The 19055-nt window shown below is 56.6% G+C and overlaps 8 protein-coding genes across 8 annotated transcripts; 2 read left to right on the top strand and 6 right to left on the bottom strand.

Moving 5' to 3' along the window:
* Positions 1 to 13: 13 nt before the first annotated feature.
* Positions 14 to 1262, bottom strand: SPRG_10255 (hypothetical protein; the record flags this gene model as incomplete). Its single annotated transcript, XM_012349211.1, has 7 exons — positions 14 to 80; positions 130 to 192; positions 251 to 440; positions 492 to 555; positions 734 to 909; positions 953 to 1025; positions 1074 to 1262. 7 exons carry the CDS (start codon positions 1260 to 1262, stop codon positions 14 to 16), a joined length of 822 nt encoding a protein of 273 aa, XP_012204601.1.
* A 331-nt stretch (positions 1263 to 1593) lies between these two features.
* SPRG_10256 (hypothetical protein) lies at positions 1594 to 2643 on the bottom strand. The gene is made up of 3 exons (XM_012349212.1): positions 2445 to 2643; positions 1808 to 2387; positions 1594 to 1753 (listed from the first exon to the last, which is right to left on the bottom strand). Exons 1-3 carry the CDS (start codon positions 2608 to 2610, stop codon positions 1651 to 1653), a joined length of 849 nt encoding a protein of 282 aa, XP_012204602.1. The 5' UTR covers positions 2611 to 2643; the 3' UTR covers positions 1594 to 1650.
* An 818-nt stretch (positions 2644 to 3461) lies between these two features.
* SPRG_10257 (peptide chain release factor 1) lies at positions 3462 to 4947 on the top strand (the record flags this gene model as incomplete). The annotated part of the gene is made up of 6 exons (XM_012349213.1): positions 3462 to 3628; positions 3676 to 3802; positions 3845 to 3961; positions 4016 to 4225; positions 4275 to 4400; positions 4452 to 4947. The coding sequence occupies 6 exons, from the start codon at positions 3462 to 3464 to the stop codon at positions 4911 to 4913; spliced, it is 1209 nt and encodes a 402-aa protein (XP_012204603.1). The 3' UTR covers positions 4914 to 4947.
* A 173-nt stretch (positions 4948 to 5120) lies between these two features.
* SPRG_10258 (hypothetical protein) lies at positions 5121 to 6196 on the bottom strand (the record flags this gene model as incomplete). Its single annotated transcript, XM_012349214.1, has 7 exons — positions 5121 to 5345; positions 5397 to 5478; positions 5524 to 5629; positions 5681 to 5741; positions 5788 to 5944; positions 5993 to 6094; positions 6146 to 6196. 7 exons carry the CDS (start codon positions 6194 to 6196, stop codon positions 5164 to 5166), a joined length of 741 nt encoding a protein of 246 aa, XP_012204604.1. The 3' UTR covers positions 5121 to 5163.
* Positions 6197 to 6705: 509 nt separating this feature from the next.
* SPRG_10259 (hypothetical protein) lies at positions 6706 to 8184 on the top strand (the record flags this gene model as incomplete). The annotated part of the gene is made up of 4 exons (XM_012349215.1): positions 6706 to 6849; positions 6906 to 7520; positions 7574 to 7606; positions 7666 to 8184. The coding sequence occupies 4 exons, from the start codon at positions 6706 to 6708 to the stop codon at positions 8182 to 8184; spliced, it is 1311 nt and encodes a 436-aa protein (XP_012204605.1).
* A 1823-nt stretch (positions 8185 to 10007) lies between these two features.
* SPRG_10260 (hypothetical protein) lies at positions 10008 to 13041 on the bottom strand (the record flags this gene model as incomplete). Its single annotated transcript, XM_012349216.1, has 8 exons — positions 10008 to 11379; positions 11427 to 11616; positions 11666 to 12073; positions 12129 to 12259; positions 12313 to 12448; positions 12507 to 12676; positions 12723 to 12801; positions 12862 to 13041. 8 exons carry the CDS (start codon positions 13039 to 13041, stop codon positions 10019 to 10021), a joined length of 2655 nt encoding a protein of 884 aa, XP_012204606.1. The 3' UTR covers positions 10008 to 10018.
* A 1533-nt stretch (positions 13042 to 14574) lies between these two features.
* Positions 14575 to 14874, bottom strand: SPRG_10261 (hypothetical protein; the record flags this gene model as incomplete). The annotated part of the gene is made up of 2 exons (XM_012349217.1): positions 14575 to 14594; positions 14661 to 14874. The coding sequence occupies 2 exons, from the start codon at positions 14872 to 14874 to the stop codon at positions 14575 to 14577; spliced, it is 234 nt and encodes a 77-aa protein (XP_012204607.1).
* A 472-nt stretch (positions 14875 to 15346) lies between these two features.
* On the bottom strand, positions 15347 to 18903 carry SPRG_10262 (hypothetical protein). The gene is made up of 9 exons (XM_012349218.1): positions 18671 to 18903; positions 18435 to 18628; positions 18318 to 18387; positions 18111 to 18268; positions 17921 to 18056; positions 17742 to 17872; positions 17280 to 17690; positions 17107 to 17230; positions 15347 to 17013 (listed from the first exon to the last, which is right to left on the bottom strand). Exons 1-9 carry the CDS (start codon positions 18867 to 18869, stop codon positions 15398 to 15400), a joined length of 3039 nt encoding a protein of 1012 aa, XP_012204608.1. The 5' UTR covers positions 18870 to 18903; the 3' UTR covers positions 15347 to 15397.
* Between the last annotated feature and the right edge of the window lie 152 nt (positions 18904 to 19055).

Below are 19055 nucleotides of genomic sequence, written 5' to 3' on the forward strand. Positions count from 1 at the left end.
GAGGCGCGTGCGCTTAGTTCTTGTTCATGTACGTGTCCATGTCATCGTCCAAGTCGGCGGCCGACTTTTCCTCACCACGGCTATCGATGCATATGAGTCATCGAGTAAGCAGCAGGATCGAGTACGTACCCTCCCCGGCCACGACGGGCACCACCGCCGCCGTTGCGACGGCCACCGTTGCCACCACGGTTGCTACACACATCGCAGCCAGTGAGCACGACGATACCGTGTCGATAATGCCAAGACGCACCCGTTGCCGTTGCCGTTGAACGTCACCTTGAAGTCAACGTCCTTGCCGGTGGCGCCCTTGAGCGCCGTGCCGAACAGACCCGAGCGAACGTTCTTGCCGTTGTCGCCCTTGTTGGCGCTGTTGTTGTTGCCTTGGCGCGCGTTGCCCTCGTCCATGGTGATCTTCATGGGCTGGTTGTCCAAGGTGCAGCCTATTCGGGAATGCCGTGAGGGGTGGTGCCGAAGGAGGCTGGCTTTGGTACCATCGTATTTGTTGATGGCGGCCTGCGCCGACTGGATGCTCGTGAACCAAACACGAGCTTGGCCCTAGACATGGACACTTGTACAGCCAACCGCTCGATGGAGCGCCGCACGGGAGCCCGGCACGCGCGCGCCGTATCGGTCCATGGAGAAGACGTATCCAAGCGTCGCACGATGCGTGATGCGCGAGTGTCGTTCCCGAGTCGGCGAGAAGAAGAAGTTCAAATCAAGGATGGGGTCACACCTTGGAGCGGCCAGCGCGGTCGTAGAGGATCTCGTACTTGGCGACCTTGCCGACGGTGCTAAAGAGCTCCTTGATGTCGTCTTCCAAGACGTCGAATTTCAGGTTGGAGACAAAGATCTTGAAGCCCGTCTCGTCCTGGCCCTGCGCCTTGCCGCCAAGGCGCGAAAGGATCGACGCTACATCACAGCATCAGCGCCGGTCGCTGGCAACCGCACGTACCCTTGCGGCCCGACTTGTTGTTGTTGCTGTTCTTGTGATTCGAGTTGTCGTCCATGTCAACGTCATCGTCGCTCTACACCTCGCATGAGTCTTTCTCTTCTTCAAGCATGCCATCGTCTACCTTGCGACCATACGGCGTCCCGTTGCTGCGGCCGCGGCCGGCGTTGGCGCGGCCACGGCGGACCGGGCCGGCGCCGCCCGAGGACTCCTTGCCCCCGCGGCCACCCTTGTTGCCCGAGGACGCGGTCGTCTTCTTCTTCTGGATGAGGTCGTCAAGGCTCATGTCGAGCGAGTTGAGGAGCGACGACATGGTGATGGCTAGCTTCTTCTTCGTAGGAAACGAATCACTTTCTTTCCCCTCTCGCTAGCAACCAGACATGGTGCCGGATACCAATTTTAGAGCCTGTTTTCATTGGACGAGAAGCGGGATTTCCGGATACGATCCACGTTTCTGTGGAATTTCGAACTGAACTTGGAACCGCAGATCGGCCACGATGGGACGCTGGCTGGAGGTATATGGGACGCCGACGCCATCTAGTCCCATGGCACCGACCGACTAGAACGCATGATGTCGGCTGAGAAGCGCGGGATGGGGCAGCGCGGGATAAGGCGGGCCATCAGCTCGAGCTCGGATCTGCCTGCGGTACGATGCAAGCGCTGGGAGGAAGAGGCGGATGATATCTATTACAAGTGGCAAACTACTTGGCTTGGCAGCAACAGACGCACTTGCCGGCGCACATGCAAAAGTGGCATTTGGCGAGGACCGAGAAGCCAATCGTGGTCTTCCAGTGCGGCGGCCACCTATACCATGATCGTCGTCAAACCATGAGAGCCTCAAGTAGAGTAGAAGCGTACGTCTTTTCAATGGATGGGCGAGAGCACATGCGCAAGTACCACATTGCAAGCCGCGGGTAGAGACCGTCGAGCTGGAGGCCACATCGGACTGCGTACGCTACGTTTGTAAAGACGACAATGTCGCAGAGGCACGGCTCGTTGGCGACGAGGTAGTTGCGACCGGTCAAGTAGAGTTCCCAGAGCTTGAGCTCCGACTCGAGGTAATGCCACTTGGCTTGCAGCACGTCTGGGTTTGGTCGGATGTTCTTGGTCGCATTCGCCTGCGCGCGCCGGAGGTACACGACCATCTCGCCGACCATGGAGAGGATTTCGTTCGACTCGTGGAGGCGCGTCTGTGCAATCGCATACAGCTTCGGGTCGTTGGGGAGGAGCGGGTTGGGATAAAACTGCTCGAGGTACGCCAGGATCGCAGCGCACTCGTAGAGAATGACACCGGACGTGCCATCGGCGAAGACAGGCACGCGCATGCGCGGGTTGAGCTGCTGGAAGGCCGGCGTCTTGAGCACACCGCTCGAGAAGCTCACGCACACGCTGCGGTACTCGATCTTCTTTTCTTCGAGCGCAATCAAGACACGCCAGGCTAGACGTCAGCGATGCCACGATGAGGATCGACGCCAGCATGCGACAGGCGTCGTACCTTGCGGCGAGCCCGAGCCCCAGAACAGGACGCGCTCGCCAGGCTTGGCGTAGCTCTGAATGAGGTCCTCTTCCGTGCAGATCGAGTAGTCGTCGTCGCTCGCCGGCGACGAGTGGGCCTGCACGAGCGCCTCATGCTCCGTCGTGGGCTTGGCCGCGTCGTCCATCTTGTGCTGCAACAGAAAAATGGCGAAACGCAGCTTTATCAATTTCTAGAGGTTGTATACACCATCCGAGGTCGAGCATCCGGATACAAGAGGGTTTGTATATCCGGTAGGATTCGCCCCCCGACGATTGGGTCATTCTAGTGTCGTTTTAGCCAATGGCATGATGAGGATGGCTTCACACAGCTAAGTGCCATTTCTCTTGAGTGGCTCAAGTTGAACTTGGCGGTCGGTTGTCGACAGCGCGGATGGCCATCATCAAGGGGGCACGAACAGTTTATGGACCCTTGCCATCATCCCGCGACATCATACCAATGTCCTGCCACTCTTGAATCCTGAATGGTTGAATGCTAGCCTACGATTATGTACCAGTACGGGGATATGTCCACCTCGATCCAAGACTGACGGCACGCAGCTGGGTGGCATGGTATTCCATCCCACAGGGCATCGGCATCACGAGCGAGGTTTCACGGCTGTACCAGCACTCTTTTAATGCATGTTTTGACACTAAGAAGAGAGGCACTGTAGAGCAAAATGAGCGCGTTGGCTACAACAGAGATGTCTTGCGCTCTCAGGACCTGGTTGGGATTTCTACCGGGTTCAAGTTCTTGTGTAGTCCAATGGCAGCGGAAAGCAATTGTGCATCTTAAGCATGCATCGGTAGAGACGAGCAACTGCCCGTCCGAAGTCGAGAGTCTTCTTGTGTGTGCATTTCCTGTCTTATCCCCGCACCGGTCATCGACTTCTCTTCGCAGTGAACAAACAGGCTGTGCCGAACCTCGAGACAGTATTGAAAAGGTGTCGACCATTGAGCGAGTTTGCCGGATTTTTATGCTGGCCAATTATTGGACGAAATGTTTCGCGCAGCTTCCGCCGCGCTCTTGCGTCACCGCCCGGCGCTAGGCCTCCATGGCGCGCTCTTCGCAACGCCGCAGCGCGCCTTCGCCCTGCACTCGTCCATCATCGACCGTATGCAACTGCTTACAGCGCGCTACGAAGAGCTCTCCAAGGAGCTCATGGGGTATATCCTTTCTCTTCGATGATGGATTTGGCTCTAATGACGCATAGCAATGATGGCAACATTGCGCCATCGCGGATTGCCAAACTCTCGATTGAAATGTCCGAGATGGAGCCTGCCCTCGAGGCCATTCGTGAGCTGGAAGCGCGCCAAGAGTCGATCGCAGAGCTAGAAGAGGTATGATACCACCTCGTACGTGCACGTCCTGAGCCCTAGCAGGTGATTGCCGAGGCGACCGAAAGCAGCGATGCCGACTCAGCAGAGCTCCGGGCGATGGCGACCGAAGAAAAATTTGAGCTCCTCAGCGGCATTGACAGCTTGGAGAAGGACATCACCGTACACGTGGCCCATCATCATACATTGTAGCTCATCGGTGCTTCGTTTTGCTAGCGTCTCATGCTGCCAAAAGACGAAGCAGACGACAAGAGTGCAATTCTCGAGATTCGCGCTGGCACGGGTGGCGACGAGGCCTCGCTCTTCGCCGGCGACGTGTTGCGCATGTATCAAAAGTACGCTGCGCTCTGCGGCTGGAAATTTGAAATTCTGAGCTTGAGCGAGACGGACCTCGGCGGCTGCAAGGAATGCTCTGTCTCGATCACGGTCTGTGCAACGGCCACGTCGTCGATGCTTCAACGTATGGTTTGGGTAGGGCCGCGGCGCGTACGGTCGCATGAAGTTCGAGTCGGGCACGCACCGCGTGCAGCGTGTGCCTGTCAACGATACGCGCGTGCACACAAGTGCGATCACAATCGCCGTGCTGCCTGAAGTCGAAGAGGTCGCATGCCATCGCTTCCTGCCTTGTCTCACTTTGCACTTTGCATTTTAGATCGAGATGAAGAATGTCTTCTTGCCCAAGGATTTGCGCATCGATGTCTACCGAGCGAGTGGCGCGGGCGGCCAGCACGTCAACACGACGGAAAGCGCCGTGCGCATTACGCACTTGCCGACGAATACGGTCGTGGCCGTCCAGGACGAGCGGTCCCAGCACCAAAACAAGGCCAAGGCCATGAAGATTCTCTGTGCCCGCGTCTACGACGCCGAGCGCCGCGCTGCCCACTCGGAACGCGACAAGATGCGCATGTCGCAGATCGGGTCAGGCGACCGCTCAGAACGAGTGCGCACGTACAACTTTCCGCAGAGCCGCATTTCGGACCACCGCGTCGACGGCCTCTCGACCTTTGGCATGGACCGCATGATGGAAGGTCTTCTCTTGGACGAGATCATTGACGCACTCGTGCTCCACGACCAAAACGACAAGCTCCAGCGCATGAACGAACAGCTGAAATAAGACAGATTTGCATATATACTACTAGTAGCCGTGCTTTTCATATAGTTGAGCATGTTGGCTCTGTGAAGAAGGCCGAGACAAAATCGAGAATGGAAATGGCCACACGCCATGGCGTCACGGGAAAGGTGGGATGCAGTCTCCTCGCGCCTTGGTCGTAAATGGTGGCACCATACCCTACTACTCTTTCCAACAAGAAATTGCCATAAAGGGTCTCGGCGACGTGGCTAAAATTGTGCTGGAATGGTTATGCTCACGACGACGATGACGATGGCGACGATGGGTGCTCAGCGGCGTACACGGCAAGTTGATCGGCCTTGGAGAGTCCGAGGCGGCCGCGCCAGAGGTCTGCCACAACGGGCGAGTCGGTGGTGATGCCGCGGTGTACTTGCTCGAGGGCGTCGCGGCTGTTGACATGACCGTACCATTCCCCGTCTAGCATGTCACCTCGGAATCTCCTCTCCCACGCAGAATGCATGGTCGTACCAGGATGAACGATGCAGTTGCCCGCGAAGCGATGGCCGCCATAGTGGCTCGTCGCGTAAGCTTGCCATTCTGGAATGTCGATCTACCCGCTTTCAGATGACGCGAAGGACAACGATGACGCGTCTACCTCGATCCACTCGATGAGCTTGGGGCCCGCACATGCACAACGAAAGTCGCGGTTGGCATGCGCACACACAAATACGTGCTTGCCTTGAAGAGGAGCCACTGTCAGTCTAATAGTGCCAAGTGTCAATATCCATGTCCCGCTGCTGGGAGCCGCCTACCGCGCTTGGAGCGCGCCGAGGTCAATTTCCTCTTGGAGCAGCGATTCAGCCACAAAAGGCACTAGATCCCATGCGTTATCACTAATGAGAGCATGCATACTATGTACCGTCTTCCGCGCGAATATTGCGCAGGCGAAGGTTGTCGGGGAAGACGAGTGCGTCGTGCGTCATCGCATCCGACGTCGCATTCGCGTTCGTTGCGCCGGGGTGGGCCACGGAGACGACGAGTTGGGCGCACTCCTTGGTGTTGACCTTGTCAGTGATCTGTCGTGTTGCGTGAGCGATTAGCTTTGCAGCCTCGTCGCAGCGTACCGCACTGTATGCCGCGAGGATGTGGTCGGTCTGCTCAATCTTCTTGGGCCACGCCTCGGCCGAAAGCGACGGCTCGAGCAGAATGAGATGGCGTCGATGGTTCTACACTGGAGGCTTAGCTTTGCCTTCGAGTACTGCATGTTGTCGCTCTACCTGGACCGAACCTGCAATCGAAAACCAACGTCGATGCGTCGCGCGCAGCATTATGACAAGTGCGGAAAAGGCAACGTCGCGCCATTGCGTTATATAGTGTGAGCTGCTCTAAATAATGTATTTTGGGTGGGCTCAGTGAACCAGAGGGTGGACTGAGATGGCACCCAGATCACGGGTTAGAGCTGCACGCCAAAACAGGCTTTTGAGTGGAAGCTACACGCGTGCAACGACGAGGAAGATACTCCGAGAGCTCTACACAGCCTAGTCGTCTTGATGTAAATGGATCCCTCTGGGCAGCCCTCTGATTCTCAAGGTGTCGGTCGGTCAGCGTTGGCTAAACGCACACAATTTGTTGCCGGACAAACCACGCATGAGGACCATGTATGAAGACGCGATCACGTACGAGCCAGGTACGATACATTCAATTTTACACCTTCCTCCTAACCTCCTTGCCGTACAACGCACTAGCCTTCAGCTCTCTCAGATCCTTCGCAGCCACGTGGCTGGTGTAATAACGCTACTGTTGGCATTTGATTGCGCCGTCCCGATCTTGAAGGGACATGGTGACAGGCGCCGACGCCATCGGGTGGCGCGTTGAAGTCTTCTGGGAAGACGAGGAACAATGGTTCCAGGGCGTCATCACAGAGTACTCGGACGACGATGGCTATTACGTCAGCTACGACGACGGCGACGAAAAGTGGCAGGTACAGCAGACCGTCTACACAGACTTGGCAACACGCGATGCTTTTTTGATGCATAGCCCAGCGCAGCGCCAGACGCAATGCGCTTTCTGGCCAAAACGATTGCTGTCGACGATGCAAGTACTGAGTTAAAGGGCTCGTTGCCTGTGGCCGCAAGCCACGACTACTCGGAGGACGGGTTCGAAGACAAGCCCGAGATGCCGATGCAGTCGTTGCAAGACGGAAACACATTGCTGGAAAGCGACGAGGCGACACCAGAGCCCACCCCAAGACAACACTCGGAATTGCCACTGCAAGTCAAGGTCACCGAACCGAGGGGAACGACGCCGGTCGTAGCACCGCTTCTGCGCGCGCGACCTGTGCCTGCCAAGCCCGTCCGCAAGCCCGCGAGCAATACTATCTTCTTCAAAGACCGAGAAGAGCTGCAAGAAATGCGCACGAAGCTCGAGGCTACAAAATTAGCGCTGACGGACGAACTCAGCAAGCTCAAGGTGTCTCTCAAAGCCGCGGATGCGACGTCTGCGCAGCTCAAACAGACCATGTCGGACCTCACGGCCAAGCTTACTGTCGCGCAGCTCCACCCGACGACAAACGCGCCCAGTGCATCGTCGATGGACGAGCGCATGCTCGAGCTTACCGCACGCAACCGTCAAATGACCGCTGAGAACGCAGAGGTCTCGACATGCCGTGATGCTTTGATGTTTATGACATTGTCGTTGGTTGGTAGCTCGCGACAACGAAGCGCGAGATTCAAGGACGCGTGGATGCGCTGCGAGAAAAGCAAACGCGCTAAGCACCAAGTGGGCCAACGTACCCCAGAGGCACAAGGTCACGCTTGTGGAAGTGCAACTTGAGATTGCACTTTTGCTGCAGCACAAGAGCAACTTGGAGGCGACGCTGGCGACGCGCAAGGTGCCGTCCAAGCCTACAACTACGGTCGATGTTGACGGCTACAAGGCCAAGCTGGCGGCTGCTGATGCGCGGATATGGGATCTCAAGCGCGAGAGCCTCGACTGGAAGCAGCGGTTCGAGCAGGAGCAGGCCAAAGCATCTGCGCTCAACGCCCGCCGCGTGAATCTCGGCGCTCAGCTTGCGCGGTTTCGGTCCTCGAAAGCTCTCTTACGCCGTGCGTTTGATCGGTGTGATGGCAATGGTGATGGGACTCTCACCCTCGACGAGACAGTGCAAGTTCTGCGTTTGCTGTCACCCGGCGGCAACGGCGACGATGACATCGAGGCCTCAATTCGCACCTATTTTGCGTCGACCGATGCCAACCGCGACAACGCGATCGACTTTGACGAGTTTTGCAAGGCGTTTGAACATCTCATGACCGCCTAGTCATCCGACTCGACATTACTACAGTGTTATCGAGGTCATATAACTCGATGGGACCGTGGTTGTACAGCTGCAGCAGGGGATGCCGCGGCGTGTCTGGTTTCCAAACATACTCCGGAAAAATGCGGTATCCGACCATATGAGAGTTGTAAAACTACCCCAAGAGTAGGGGATGCAGACGATTTGCTTTCAACTTGTAGCGTGCGTTTTTTAACCGGATCAGGAGACATACTTTGACACTCGTCGTCGACTTCACGTGTAAATTGCAAAAAGACAACAAATACATTTAATCAATTTACCGTATCTCCTACGTCATGCAACAATGTCAAAACGCTGCATGTACGTAGTTGAACTGTCGCACCCCCCATGGGTCAATAACGACCCTTGACATTACGCCGGAAACCAAAGGATGCCCCAGATCATCTCGGGCACTTAAGGTCAACGACATCTTGTCGAGATGTTATTGAACCGAAATAACTCGACGCAACGTTTACCAAAGTGACGCGGTGCGCCAAGAGCGACTAGAATATCATGACAACAATTTACTAGTTCCAGTCCCCCTCCTAACCAGGTACCTTGTATCAACTAATCAAATGCACCAATAATACTGGTAGGAACCTCTGGTTACACCAGCCCAGGGGGGATTAATTGTCTGTCCGTCCGTCCGTCTCCGTGTCTGTCTCCGTGTCCACGGCTGCAGTGATTGGTAGAAATTGTGTCCGCGGCTGCAGTGATTCGTAGAAACTCAAAAGATACACTCTTCGCGGCGTGTCGCTGAACCTCTTTCCCATTGGTCAAAATTCCCTGAAACAGCCGATGTGTCCTACTCTTGTATCATCTTGGCGCCACGTCGCTCGAGCTCTGTGGTGTTGCGCCGGGGTTGTCTGTGTGCACCACCATCTCAAAAAAGCATGAACGCAACAAAGGCGAGCGACACCTGAAGAGAAGGCTGCGCGGCTCCAAAAGCAGCGCCAGGGCAAACAAACGCACGCTCCGCTCAAAAGGCGAGCGGCACGCCGACGCAGAAGGCTGAGCGGCTCGCTGGAACATTCTCTGTCCGTTTACAACCGTGTTGTCTCCTCGTCCCACTTGATGTGCATCCCTCGTCATCGACTTGGCCACGTATAACCCTCGCGCCGTCGTCACAGCTACACTTGCCAACACAACTTGAATCAGCCAATGCCACCACGGCAAGTCGTGGGAAGGGGACCGATCGACAATTTCGAATTCAACTACCCCGTGCTCGCCTTCAACGGCCACTTGCAACATCTCGCCTTCAACGGCCACTTGCAACAATACCTCCGTCGCAGTCCTCGAGCGCCACATTGCACGAGGCGCCCGCAGCGAGGTGCCCGGACCCGGCATCACGCTGGCTTTCCTGGCAGCAAGCAGCGTCAGCCTGGCCAACAGCTTCGCCGATAACACGCAAGATGCGGTCACAAACTGCATGCCCCGCATTTCACAACCTTCACATAACACAATGAGCGACGCTGAAGACACACGCTTCAAGTGTTTCGCACTTCCACCGGCTCCATTGCTCAACTTTCCCTCAAAATGAGGTTTCCTACCAGCCCACTCCGCAGGAACCTAGTATCTGCAGCACAAGCACAATCTCGACCCAACGCAATGGCCGTGGGATCGATCTCTGCACAAAGGTAGAGTCGTCACCTATAACGCAGGTAGTAGTTGCAACGGGTTCACGCGACAGAGGCACAAGAGGAGGTGGAGCTGAAGTCGACGCTCCATCCACGGGAGGCAACGATCTCTGTCAATGCAAGGGCTTGACGGAAGGACACCCACGAGACCCAACGCGTATGCAATGCTACGTGCTGTGTATTTATCGCGATATTCTTCGTAGTCGGCGCCATAGGCTTCGTTGTGGCGATTGAAGCTGTACAGTAAGCGGCAACACAAATTCCTGGAAGTAGGATTGGAGCTCGGGGTCGAGCGCGGTTGCGGCAAACTCGACCATTGCGCACTCGCCCGCGCCCATGTAGAGCTTGGTCACAATCGACACAAGAAACTCACTTCGCTGACTCATGTGGTACCGGGGCGCGTCGGCGGACGCTGGACCGCGCCGGGCGTCAACGCGACATGCGTCCGATGCCCGCGAGAGCGCGCTCTCAAACTGACTTCGGAGCGCTTGGCGCCGCTCGATCTCGGTGAGGATCGCCGGTGTGACAAAATTGAGCACCTTGACGCGCGACACCATCGAAATACGTGGTGCTTCTGGAAGCACGCGGCTCCGCTTGATGACTTGAAGGATCGATCTCTTTGTTCTAGCGCGATGCATGGATGGCACTGGCGTAGTAGGCGGCTGCACTTGACTCGGCTCGAGCGGCGAGACGGTCGCAACTGTTGGATCGACCACACTGCGACGCTGCGACACCTTGGACGACTGCTTGGAGAGAACGACGAGCGCTCGAATGCTGGTCGGAAGGTACGTGCCGTTGCCTCGTAGGCGGTTGAGAAACGTTTGGCGCGGCGACTTGTCGGCAGAGCTGATGCGCTTTTTCTGCGCTTGAGCTTCCAGCGCGTGCAACGACATACAAATGCGCTCGAGCAACAAGCTGACTTTGTAGCTTCCGTGCCACAGCCAAAACGCAGCGTGGATCGCTGCAATCGCGTCCTGGGACAGCATCTCCATGGTGTTAGCGTTGGCTTCGGTCGTTGCCGCTGTCAGGATCTCGGCCACAACGTGCGCACATTTGGTGACGGTGACGAGCGAGGGCTGTCGAAGACCAAGCACAAGCTGGTGGAATGCGCTCGGGTGACGTAGCCACAGAGACGGTGGCAAAACGGCGCTAACGCAAGTACTGTGGGCTGTGTGGATGGCGTCGATGACAAACTTGGCTTCGGTCGAGGCGCAGAGCGCAGCGAGGACATGCAGGAAGACGACTTTGCTCAGATGCCAATACCGCGCCTTGTAGCACTGCAGTAGGAAGAGTGCGATTGTTTCTTGAGCGCCGTCGACGCCGATGTTTTGCAAGAGCACCTCGAGGCTGCGTTGGTACAAATCTTGCATATTATCCGCGGCCGTGTCCTGCGATTGCGTGATCGAAAGCCACGGCTTGTCGCGAATGCGCACGATAGGGCACGGCGATGGCGCGAGAATGCTCGCCGACACCGAGCTGCGGCGCCGCTTCAATGACTTGTGAGACACGGGCTTGGGTGCCGTCACCGTCGTGGGTGTCACCACTACACGACGTGCGTGTCACCCTGATATCGATCGAAATCAGAGTTACCTTGTATGTCGTTGATACGTGCAACTTTGATGCGCTTCTCCGGTGCCTTGGCGTGAGCCCCGCCTCGATGCACTTGCATGTGACGAGGCAAAGGCCGGTCGTTGTTCGTCTTGTCTTTGAGCCACAACTTGTGCGGCATCACAAGTGCTTCCGACAGCTCTCCGATCACTCGCTTGTTCTTGCGCAGTCCCTAAACCAAAAAGTTGACACCTGATCATTGAAGACTCGGTCTTGTGTACTGCAATGTGGCAAAACCACAGTGTCTGGATCGCATAGGTCCGGCAGAGCGGGTGACTGTCACTCGATGCGAGCTCACGCAGTCGAGTCAAGATACCTTCGTGGTCCAGCGGGTGCAGTTTGGCCGCGTCGACGTAAAATGCTGCGATGGCTCCAACGACGCGGACCTGGGGCTGCGGAGATTCGAGCAGCGTCAAGATCGAGACGTCGGGGATGTGAAAGTGCCGCGCACGACGACCGTTGATGACCCACGCGAGGATGCCCACGACCGGCAGCGCAGCGAGCTCGTAATAGAGGTTGTCGTGCGGTCCGCCCGCCGCAAGGTACATGAGACCACACAGAGTCGCGTATATCGCGCACGAAAACGAGAGCACGCGAATGTTGTTGGGGACGCGACCACTCCCAATGCACTATAGACAATGTTTTCCATCCATTGGGAGATTGGAAGTGGATGCTATGTCGTACCGGCTGTGTCTTGTACGAGTAGACAAGCAGCAACAGCATCACCGCGAGGTACGCGAGGAGGATGCAAACCGCTTGACCCACGTGTGTCTTGACGTCCAAGCTATTGACGAGCATCGCGACAAGGGGGTCGACTAGGATCACAAACACACCATGAGCTCAGATCTCAGATCAGAGTGCAACGGACTGGTGCGCGCCATGACCATGATGATCTGGTACCCGCTCTGGAACTCGAAATCCATCGAGGTGCTCAGCGGTTCAATGTAGATTTTGAACCGAAGCGCGCCAGCATACATGAGCACAAAGCCTGCGAGGCCGACTGACTAGTCGTATATTGTCAGATCTGGGTCGGGTTCTGGACTTGTCGGAATCTGGTCGTACCGAGTAGAGGCCAAACCAGTCGACGCATTGGCAGGTGACGCCGCCAGGCAGCGCGATGCGGTAGCGCATGTCGTCGGGACACGTCGTGAGACGCAGGAAGGTGAACATGAGCGGGATATAGAGCACGTCGAGTGTGATCGGATACACGTATTCGTGCAAGAGCTCTTCGCCTATGGTTGACATGTTAAATCACCCAAGACACGCCGTGAGCGATACAAAAATGGGACGAAGCGCTCCGGAACCGCAGAAAGAGAATGAGCACGCCGCACGTCGCCGCAATCCCCAAATTGATGATCTAGCATCGTCCCACATTTCATTTTCACGCTCGACGACGACGAAATGAAAGATTGTGTACCTCGGTCTGCATGGGCAAGTGCGCGAGCCACTCCTCGACCACGTTGTGCATACCTGCAGCCTCGAACGCGAGCGAGAGCGGCGCTAGGAGCAGTGACGGCAACTCCAGCATCATCCCGACCAGCTTCATGTTGCGCTGAAAGACAGGCCGTCTCGCCGAGGACGAGAGCCGCTGGGACATGGCCACGGCAATGCCTACAGTGCGGGCCAATATGATAGGTTCAGCCGTCTTTTTGTGACAGCCGTTACAGTTTTTCACCAACAAGTGTGAAAAGGGTGGCAATCGAAAGCTCTTGCCACAAGCGATCGATTGCCACCGGAATTGGTGAAAAATGTTGGAAATTGGCGGAGGAATCGCTACTAATAGGTTTTGGACCCTGGCAAGAAAGATAGGTTCAAGGTCAACCTGCCGTCATTTGACGATTTCTACTGACGACCGAAGGCGCGAGGTAGGCTGAAATTGATCATTAGTGCGTGTACGACATATAACCTGCGTGTTAGGGTGGCAATGGGCCGAGGAAAGGCTTTAACCTCGTACGAACAGGGGCAAATTGCTGCTTTTGCCTCCCAGGGCTTCAGCCAACGCCGTATCGCGCAGGAGATCGGCCGAGCGCAAAACGCAGTCTGCCACTACCTCAAGGACCCCGAAAATTACGGCAAGCGCTATAAGAAGGGCCGTCCGTGCATTCTAAAGCCACGAGATCAGCGTCGGTTGTTCCGGGCAGCGGGACCGGGCGACTTGAGCTCCGCAAAACTCGTCGACAAGCTCAACCTACCAGTATCCCGGCGTACGGTGTCACGGATCCTTACATCCTCTGGCATTTTCAAGTACGTCAAGATGAACAAGGCGCCTCGTTTGAAGCAGCGGCACAAGGATGCCCGGGTCGCTTGGGGCGAAAAATATGTCAATACTACTGATGATGTCTGGGCCCGTACCTTCTTCTCCGACGAGAAGAAGTGGAACTTGGATGGCCCGGATGGACTCAAGTGCTATTGGTACTGCCTCAGGAACGATCCGAAGGTCGCGTTCAGTCGCCAGAACGGCGGTGGCTCGGTGATGGTCTGGGGCGCCTTTTTTGCCAACGGCAAGACGGAGATCGCGTTCCTGGACGGCAACCAATGCGCCGAAGACTACGTCCAGACGTTGAAGAAATACCTTTTGCCCGTCATGCGTCGCAAATTCCGACGTCGCGGCATCTTCCAGCAAGATAACGCCAGCATCCACACGGCCAGGGTGACGAAGAGCTTCTTTCAGGAGTCGAATTTGACCGTCATGGATTGGCCTGCGCTCTCTCCCGACCTCAACCCGATTGAGAATGTGTGGGGGCTCCTTGCGCAACGCGTCTACGGCTTCGGCAAGCAGTACGACACTGTTGACGACCTTAAGACCGCCATTCTGGCCGCGTGGGAAGGACTCGACCCTATCTACCTCTCGAACCTTGTCGCCGGCATGAAGAAGCGTTGCCTTGATGTCTACAGGTCCAAAGGAGAGCCTATTGGCAAGTAAACGCTCAAATAAAGCTTCGATTTGCATCGTATTCACCATATTTCGGACTTGAACCTATCTTTCTTGCCAGGGTCCAAAACCTATTAGTAGCGATTCCTCCGCCAATTTCCAACATTTTTCACCAATTCCGGTGGCAATCGATCGCTTGTGGCAAGAGCTTTCGATTGCCACCTTTTCACACTTGTTGGTGAAAAACTGTAACGGCTGTCACAAAAAGACGGCTGAACCTATCATATTGGCCCGCACTGTACGTATCACGCATGGTACCAGGGTACTCTTTCTAGTTTGAGCACCTTGCGCGAGCGGGTCGTGTATCTTGGCCGCGTCAAACGCAAAATGCTTGCTCGTTGACTTGTCGCTTTGAAGCATCCCGACCGCAAGCAGGATCCAGAGACTCGCGACAAAGATCAGCGTCGCCTCGTCGAGCCATTTGAAGCCGCACGCGGGCCAGTCGGCCTTGCGACACACACTGGATGCGTTGCCCGAGAAGCAAGCGAGGTCCGTCATGGCGGCGCCTGGCTACCTCGTGGGCTATTTTGGTCGTACGGACTGAAAGGCGTTGCAACCAAGGCTTAACAACACGCTCTGCGGGTTTTTTTGTATTTTCGGAGGTGGTCTTGTAGGGTTAGGTACGAGGCGTGCGCGTCTCGGATGTTGTCGGTGGCTTCTGGGCTCAAAGGGCACTGGGGTGGTCCAAGGTGAGAACATTCATAAAGCTACATGGATCAACAAATTAGAGCTACCAGTGCCTTATCTTTCCGCGGGTCGCTCGATCGATATCGTTTCAACGCGAGTTGATGCCGCCGAACCTCAAACTTGCGTAAACGAACATCAACGAGACCCTCCACTTAACTGGTTTTACTTCTACTAGAACAGTCTACCAGTACATTCTCGCAAGTGCCCGATACTAGTCGCGGCTACATGGCCTATATATTGCTACCCAATCCCACCCGCGCCACGCTGCAAACGATGTTCAAAACAGCGCAACATGTTCAAGCTCCATCGGGTGGCTCACCATCGATTGTGCTCCCTACGATGCAAAGAGCCACGAGACGCGACGGGACGACGAGGGACCGGGCGCTGTCGCTGCGATCGCAAGGTACGGCTTGATGTGGTCTTCAAAGAACGCGCAAAGGTGTGGTTCGACTGCATTGGTGATGTAGTCCTCGATCGCACATCGGTCGGCCATCTTGTACAAGCCCACGAGATATGCTGCCACGCTGACAAGCTCACTATTGCGATGGCCGCTGCGCGGCGCACTCTTGTCCAAGGCGGCGACAAAGCTGCGTCTTGGGCTTGCACTGTGGTGCACCATGTATGCCTGCTGCAAGAGGTCATCGACCTCCTTACGGAGTGTCCGCCGACGGTCGATCTCGGTCGCCACATCGTGCGGCACGAGAGCATAGCGGTCGCGCCGTTGCTTGCGGCGGGTAGCCTCAGGAGGAGACTTGCTCGGCGCATGCTCGGGACTGCGCACATGGGACTCGGGCATGCAGCTCTCTCGGGATTTGCAGCCCGACACAATGGACTCTCGCACGATCGGCTGCAAGAGACTCGCACAACGTGGCCCGCGTTCACTATGACCTCGTTCCTGCAGAGGGTAGGCGTTCGTGGGCGTTGACGAAAGTGCACGGCGTAGCGGCGGGTTGGTGGAACATCGGTCCTCGGCCAGACCCGTCCGCGACTCGGGTCGATCCGCTGTCGAGGTTGGTAGGGACGGTCGAATTTGAACGCGGCTGGTCACCGACAGCAGCGTGGCATCGCGCCGTGTCTGCGACATATTGCGCGAGGCGAACGATCGGCGCACACCTGGCGCCAGCATGTGGGCGACGCCATGCCGCAGCTTGGCAAGCCACGGCGCGTTCTCGTCACCCGCGTCGCTGCCTGCTGTGGTCCAGGCTTTTCGATGTCGTTGACGCGTCTCGAGGTCCTGCAAAAGGAGGTAGATGCGCTCGAGTGTGTCGCTAATGTCATACGCGGCATGCCAAACCCAAAACGCATGCGAGAGCTTGGCCATGGACGACGGTAGAAACAGATGGAAGAGGTCCACGTCGTGACCCGCGTTCATGACGGCCGCTTCCAGCACCATCCAGAGCACCGTGGCGCACTTGAAGACGGTCAATCGACTTGAGTGGCCGAGGGCATGCATAAAGTAGTTGAGGAACGACGCGTGGCGCAGCCAAAGGCCGATGGGCACGACGCCTTCCGTGCACGCGGCGTATAGGCTGTGCGTCACGTCCATCACGAGCTTGGGGTCGTGGGTGGCGCAGAGCGTCGCGAGAATTTCCATGTACGCGAACTTGCTGAGCTGGAGGTACTGCGACTTGTACCACTGCAGAAGGAAGATCGAGGCTTCGTACATGGCCGTGGGGTGCTCCATGGCGCGTGCGTGCGCCAATGCCTCGAGGCTCCTTTGGTAGAGCTCTTTGAGCGCGTCGGCAGCTTCGTCGGGGCGCTCAGTCTTGGAGATCCAGTGCTTGTCTTGCACGCGAATGACATGAAAGGGTTGTGTGCCGCGCGCGATGATGCGCCCGCTCGACCCATCGCCGAGTGGCAACGAGGTCGTGAAGCTTCGACTTTTGGACGAGACGGTCACGCGTGTGGGAACGCGCTTGCTGCCTCGGCGCGCATCCATCGCGATCACCTCTACGCATCGATACGTTGTTCATTTGCCGGCAAGACGATGCTGAGAGACTTAGTGTGTCGTCGACAGAGCATAGATCAATGTGGTGTTTTGACGAAAAGCGGCTCGTGCGCGCAATGCGCGGGCGTTCGGGTTGGCGTCGTCTGTCCGCCACCAGTTGTCTGGCAAGACGGCAGCCGCGTCGCACTCGCCAACGACCGCATCACTGAACCGATAACTCTACCTCCATGCAGTATGGGAGCTCAACATGGCATGGATATATGGGTACCTCGACGTGGCAAAACCAGAGGGTTCGGATGGCATAGATGCGGCAGAGCGGGTCACGCTTCGTGCCTTTGGCCAGTGCTTCGAGTCGCCGGTAGATGGAGGCATAATCCCGCGCGTTCACTTTGGTCACGTCAACGTGGAAGGCCGCGATGGCGCCGACAACGTGGGCCTGCGACGACGGGTGCTCGAGGAGATCGAGGATCGAGAGGTCGGGGATGTTGTACAACGAGGCGCGACGGTTGTTGAGCGTCCACGCCAGGCCCCAAACCACCGGCAGCAGCGTCAGAGCATAGTAGAGCGGCGTTATATCACTGCCCGTCACGACGAGAGCGAGCACGCAGAGAGAGGTATAGATCGAGCTCGAGAAGGAAACGGCGCGAAGGTTATTGGGGACTCGACCGCTTCCAATGCACTACGTAATAAACATTAGAGAGCGTCATGGCAGGCGCTGTGGGGACTGTACAGGTTGTGTCTCGTACGTGTAGAGAAGCAAGAAGGACGCGCAGAGGCAGAGACAAATCGAAATGCCAATGGCAGCGCCGGGGATGCGTGCCAAGTCGACCGCGTTGACAAGGATCGATACCACGGGATTGTCTACATGTCGCTGTCATAAGGTCATACGACACGAGCAAAAGGTCGCACGGGTGCGGGCCATGACCATAATGACTTGAAAGCTGGTTTGGAACCGAAAATCCATGGTTGTGCCCAGCGGCTCGATGTGTGTTTTATAGTGCAGCGTGCTGCCGTAGAGGAGAAGAAATCCCAGAAGCCCACACACCTACCCCCGTCAAGTTGCATTTCATACTGCAGGGCGCAAGAATACCCAGTATACGCCGTAGTGGTCGACACACTCGCACGAAAGCGTGCCGGGCAGCAACATGTGGTCGTAGCCATTCGGGCAGGTCGCGAGACGCAGAAAGGTCGTGATAAACGGGATGTAGAGCACGTCAAACGTGATGGGGTAAGCAAACCGCATGAGCAACGCCTCGTCTAGTACACTGTTCGTGCCGCAGCGATATGTCAACAGGAGAAACGCTACTTTTGGTGGCGCATTGCCGGAGAAGCAGAATACAAACGCCGCAGAGGGCGGCGACAAGCACATTGATGGCCTAAACGGAAATGAGCCATCCTGGCGAATCCAGTGGAAAGAACCAACCTCGCTCGTTGTTGTGAGCATGCTCAGCATGTGGGTGAGGTTGTGGGACTCGTTGGTGGCTTTCATCGCGACGAGGAGCGGAGTGCACGTGAACGATGGCCACTCAGCCACCATCGCACAAACTTTGAGGTACCGGAGGAGCCGCGGTCGCTTGACCGAGTCGGACCGCCGCTGTGAGAGAGCAACCGCGACACCTACAAGACATCGTGCTCCGTGCTGACGCCACGTACGCCAACCTTGGGCGAGAGGGTCGTGGATTCTTTTCGGGTCGAACGGAAAGAGTTTGGTTAAACCACCGTGGCGCTGTAGCATAACGATGCCGACGCCGAGCCAGACGATCCAGAGAAATCCGACGGGGGCGAGCACGAGCCATGCGTAGCCGCACGCCGCCCAGTCATGCTTGCGGCAGCCCACGTCGGAGAAGCAGTCACCCATGGCAGAGACAAGTACGACGGGAAACGATTCTACGCGCTAAATTTACTCCGGAAGCAACGTACACATGGATGTTTCATCCCTCTTCCAGAACATGGGTGCCACGATAATCACGACAATATTGTCAAATAGTTTCAGCTAGAAACTCGAGACGTAGACAGCGAACATCTATCCATCCATTCTGTTAAA

This window comes from Saprolegnia parasitica (genome assembly GCF_000151545.1).
Source record: "Saprolegnia parasitica CBS 223.65 unplaced genomic scaffold supercont2.51, whole genome shotgun sequence".
Lineage (NCBI taxonomy): Eukaryota > Oomycota > Saprolegniomycetes > Saprolegniales > Saprolegniaceae > Saprolegnia > Saprolegnia parasitica.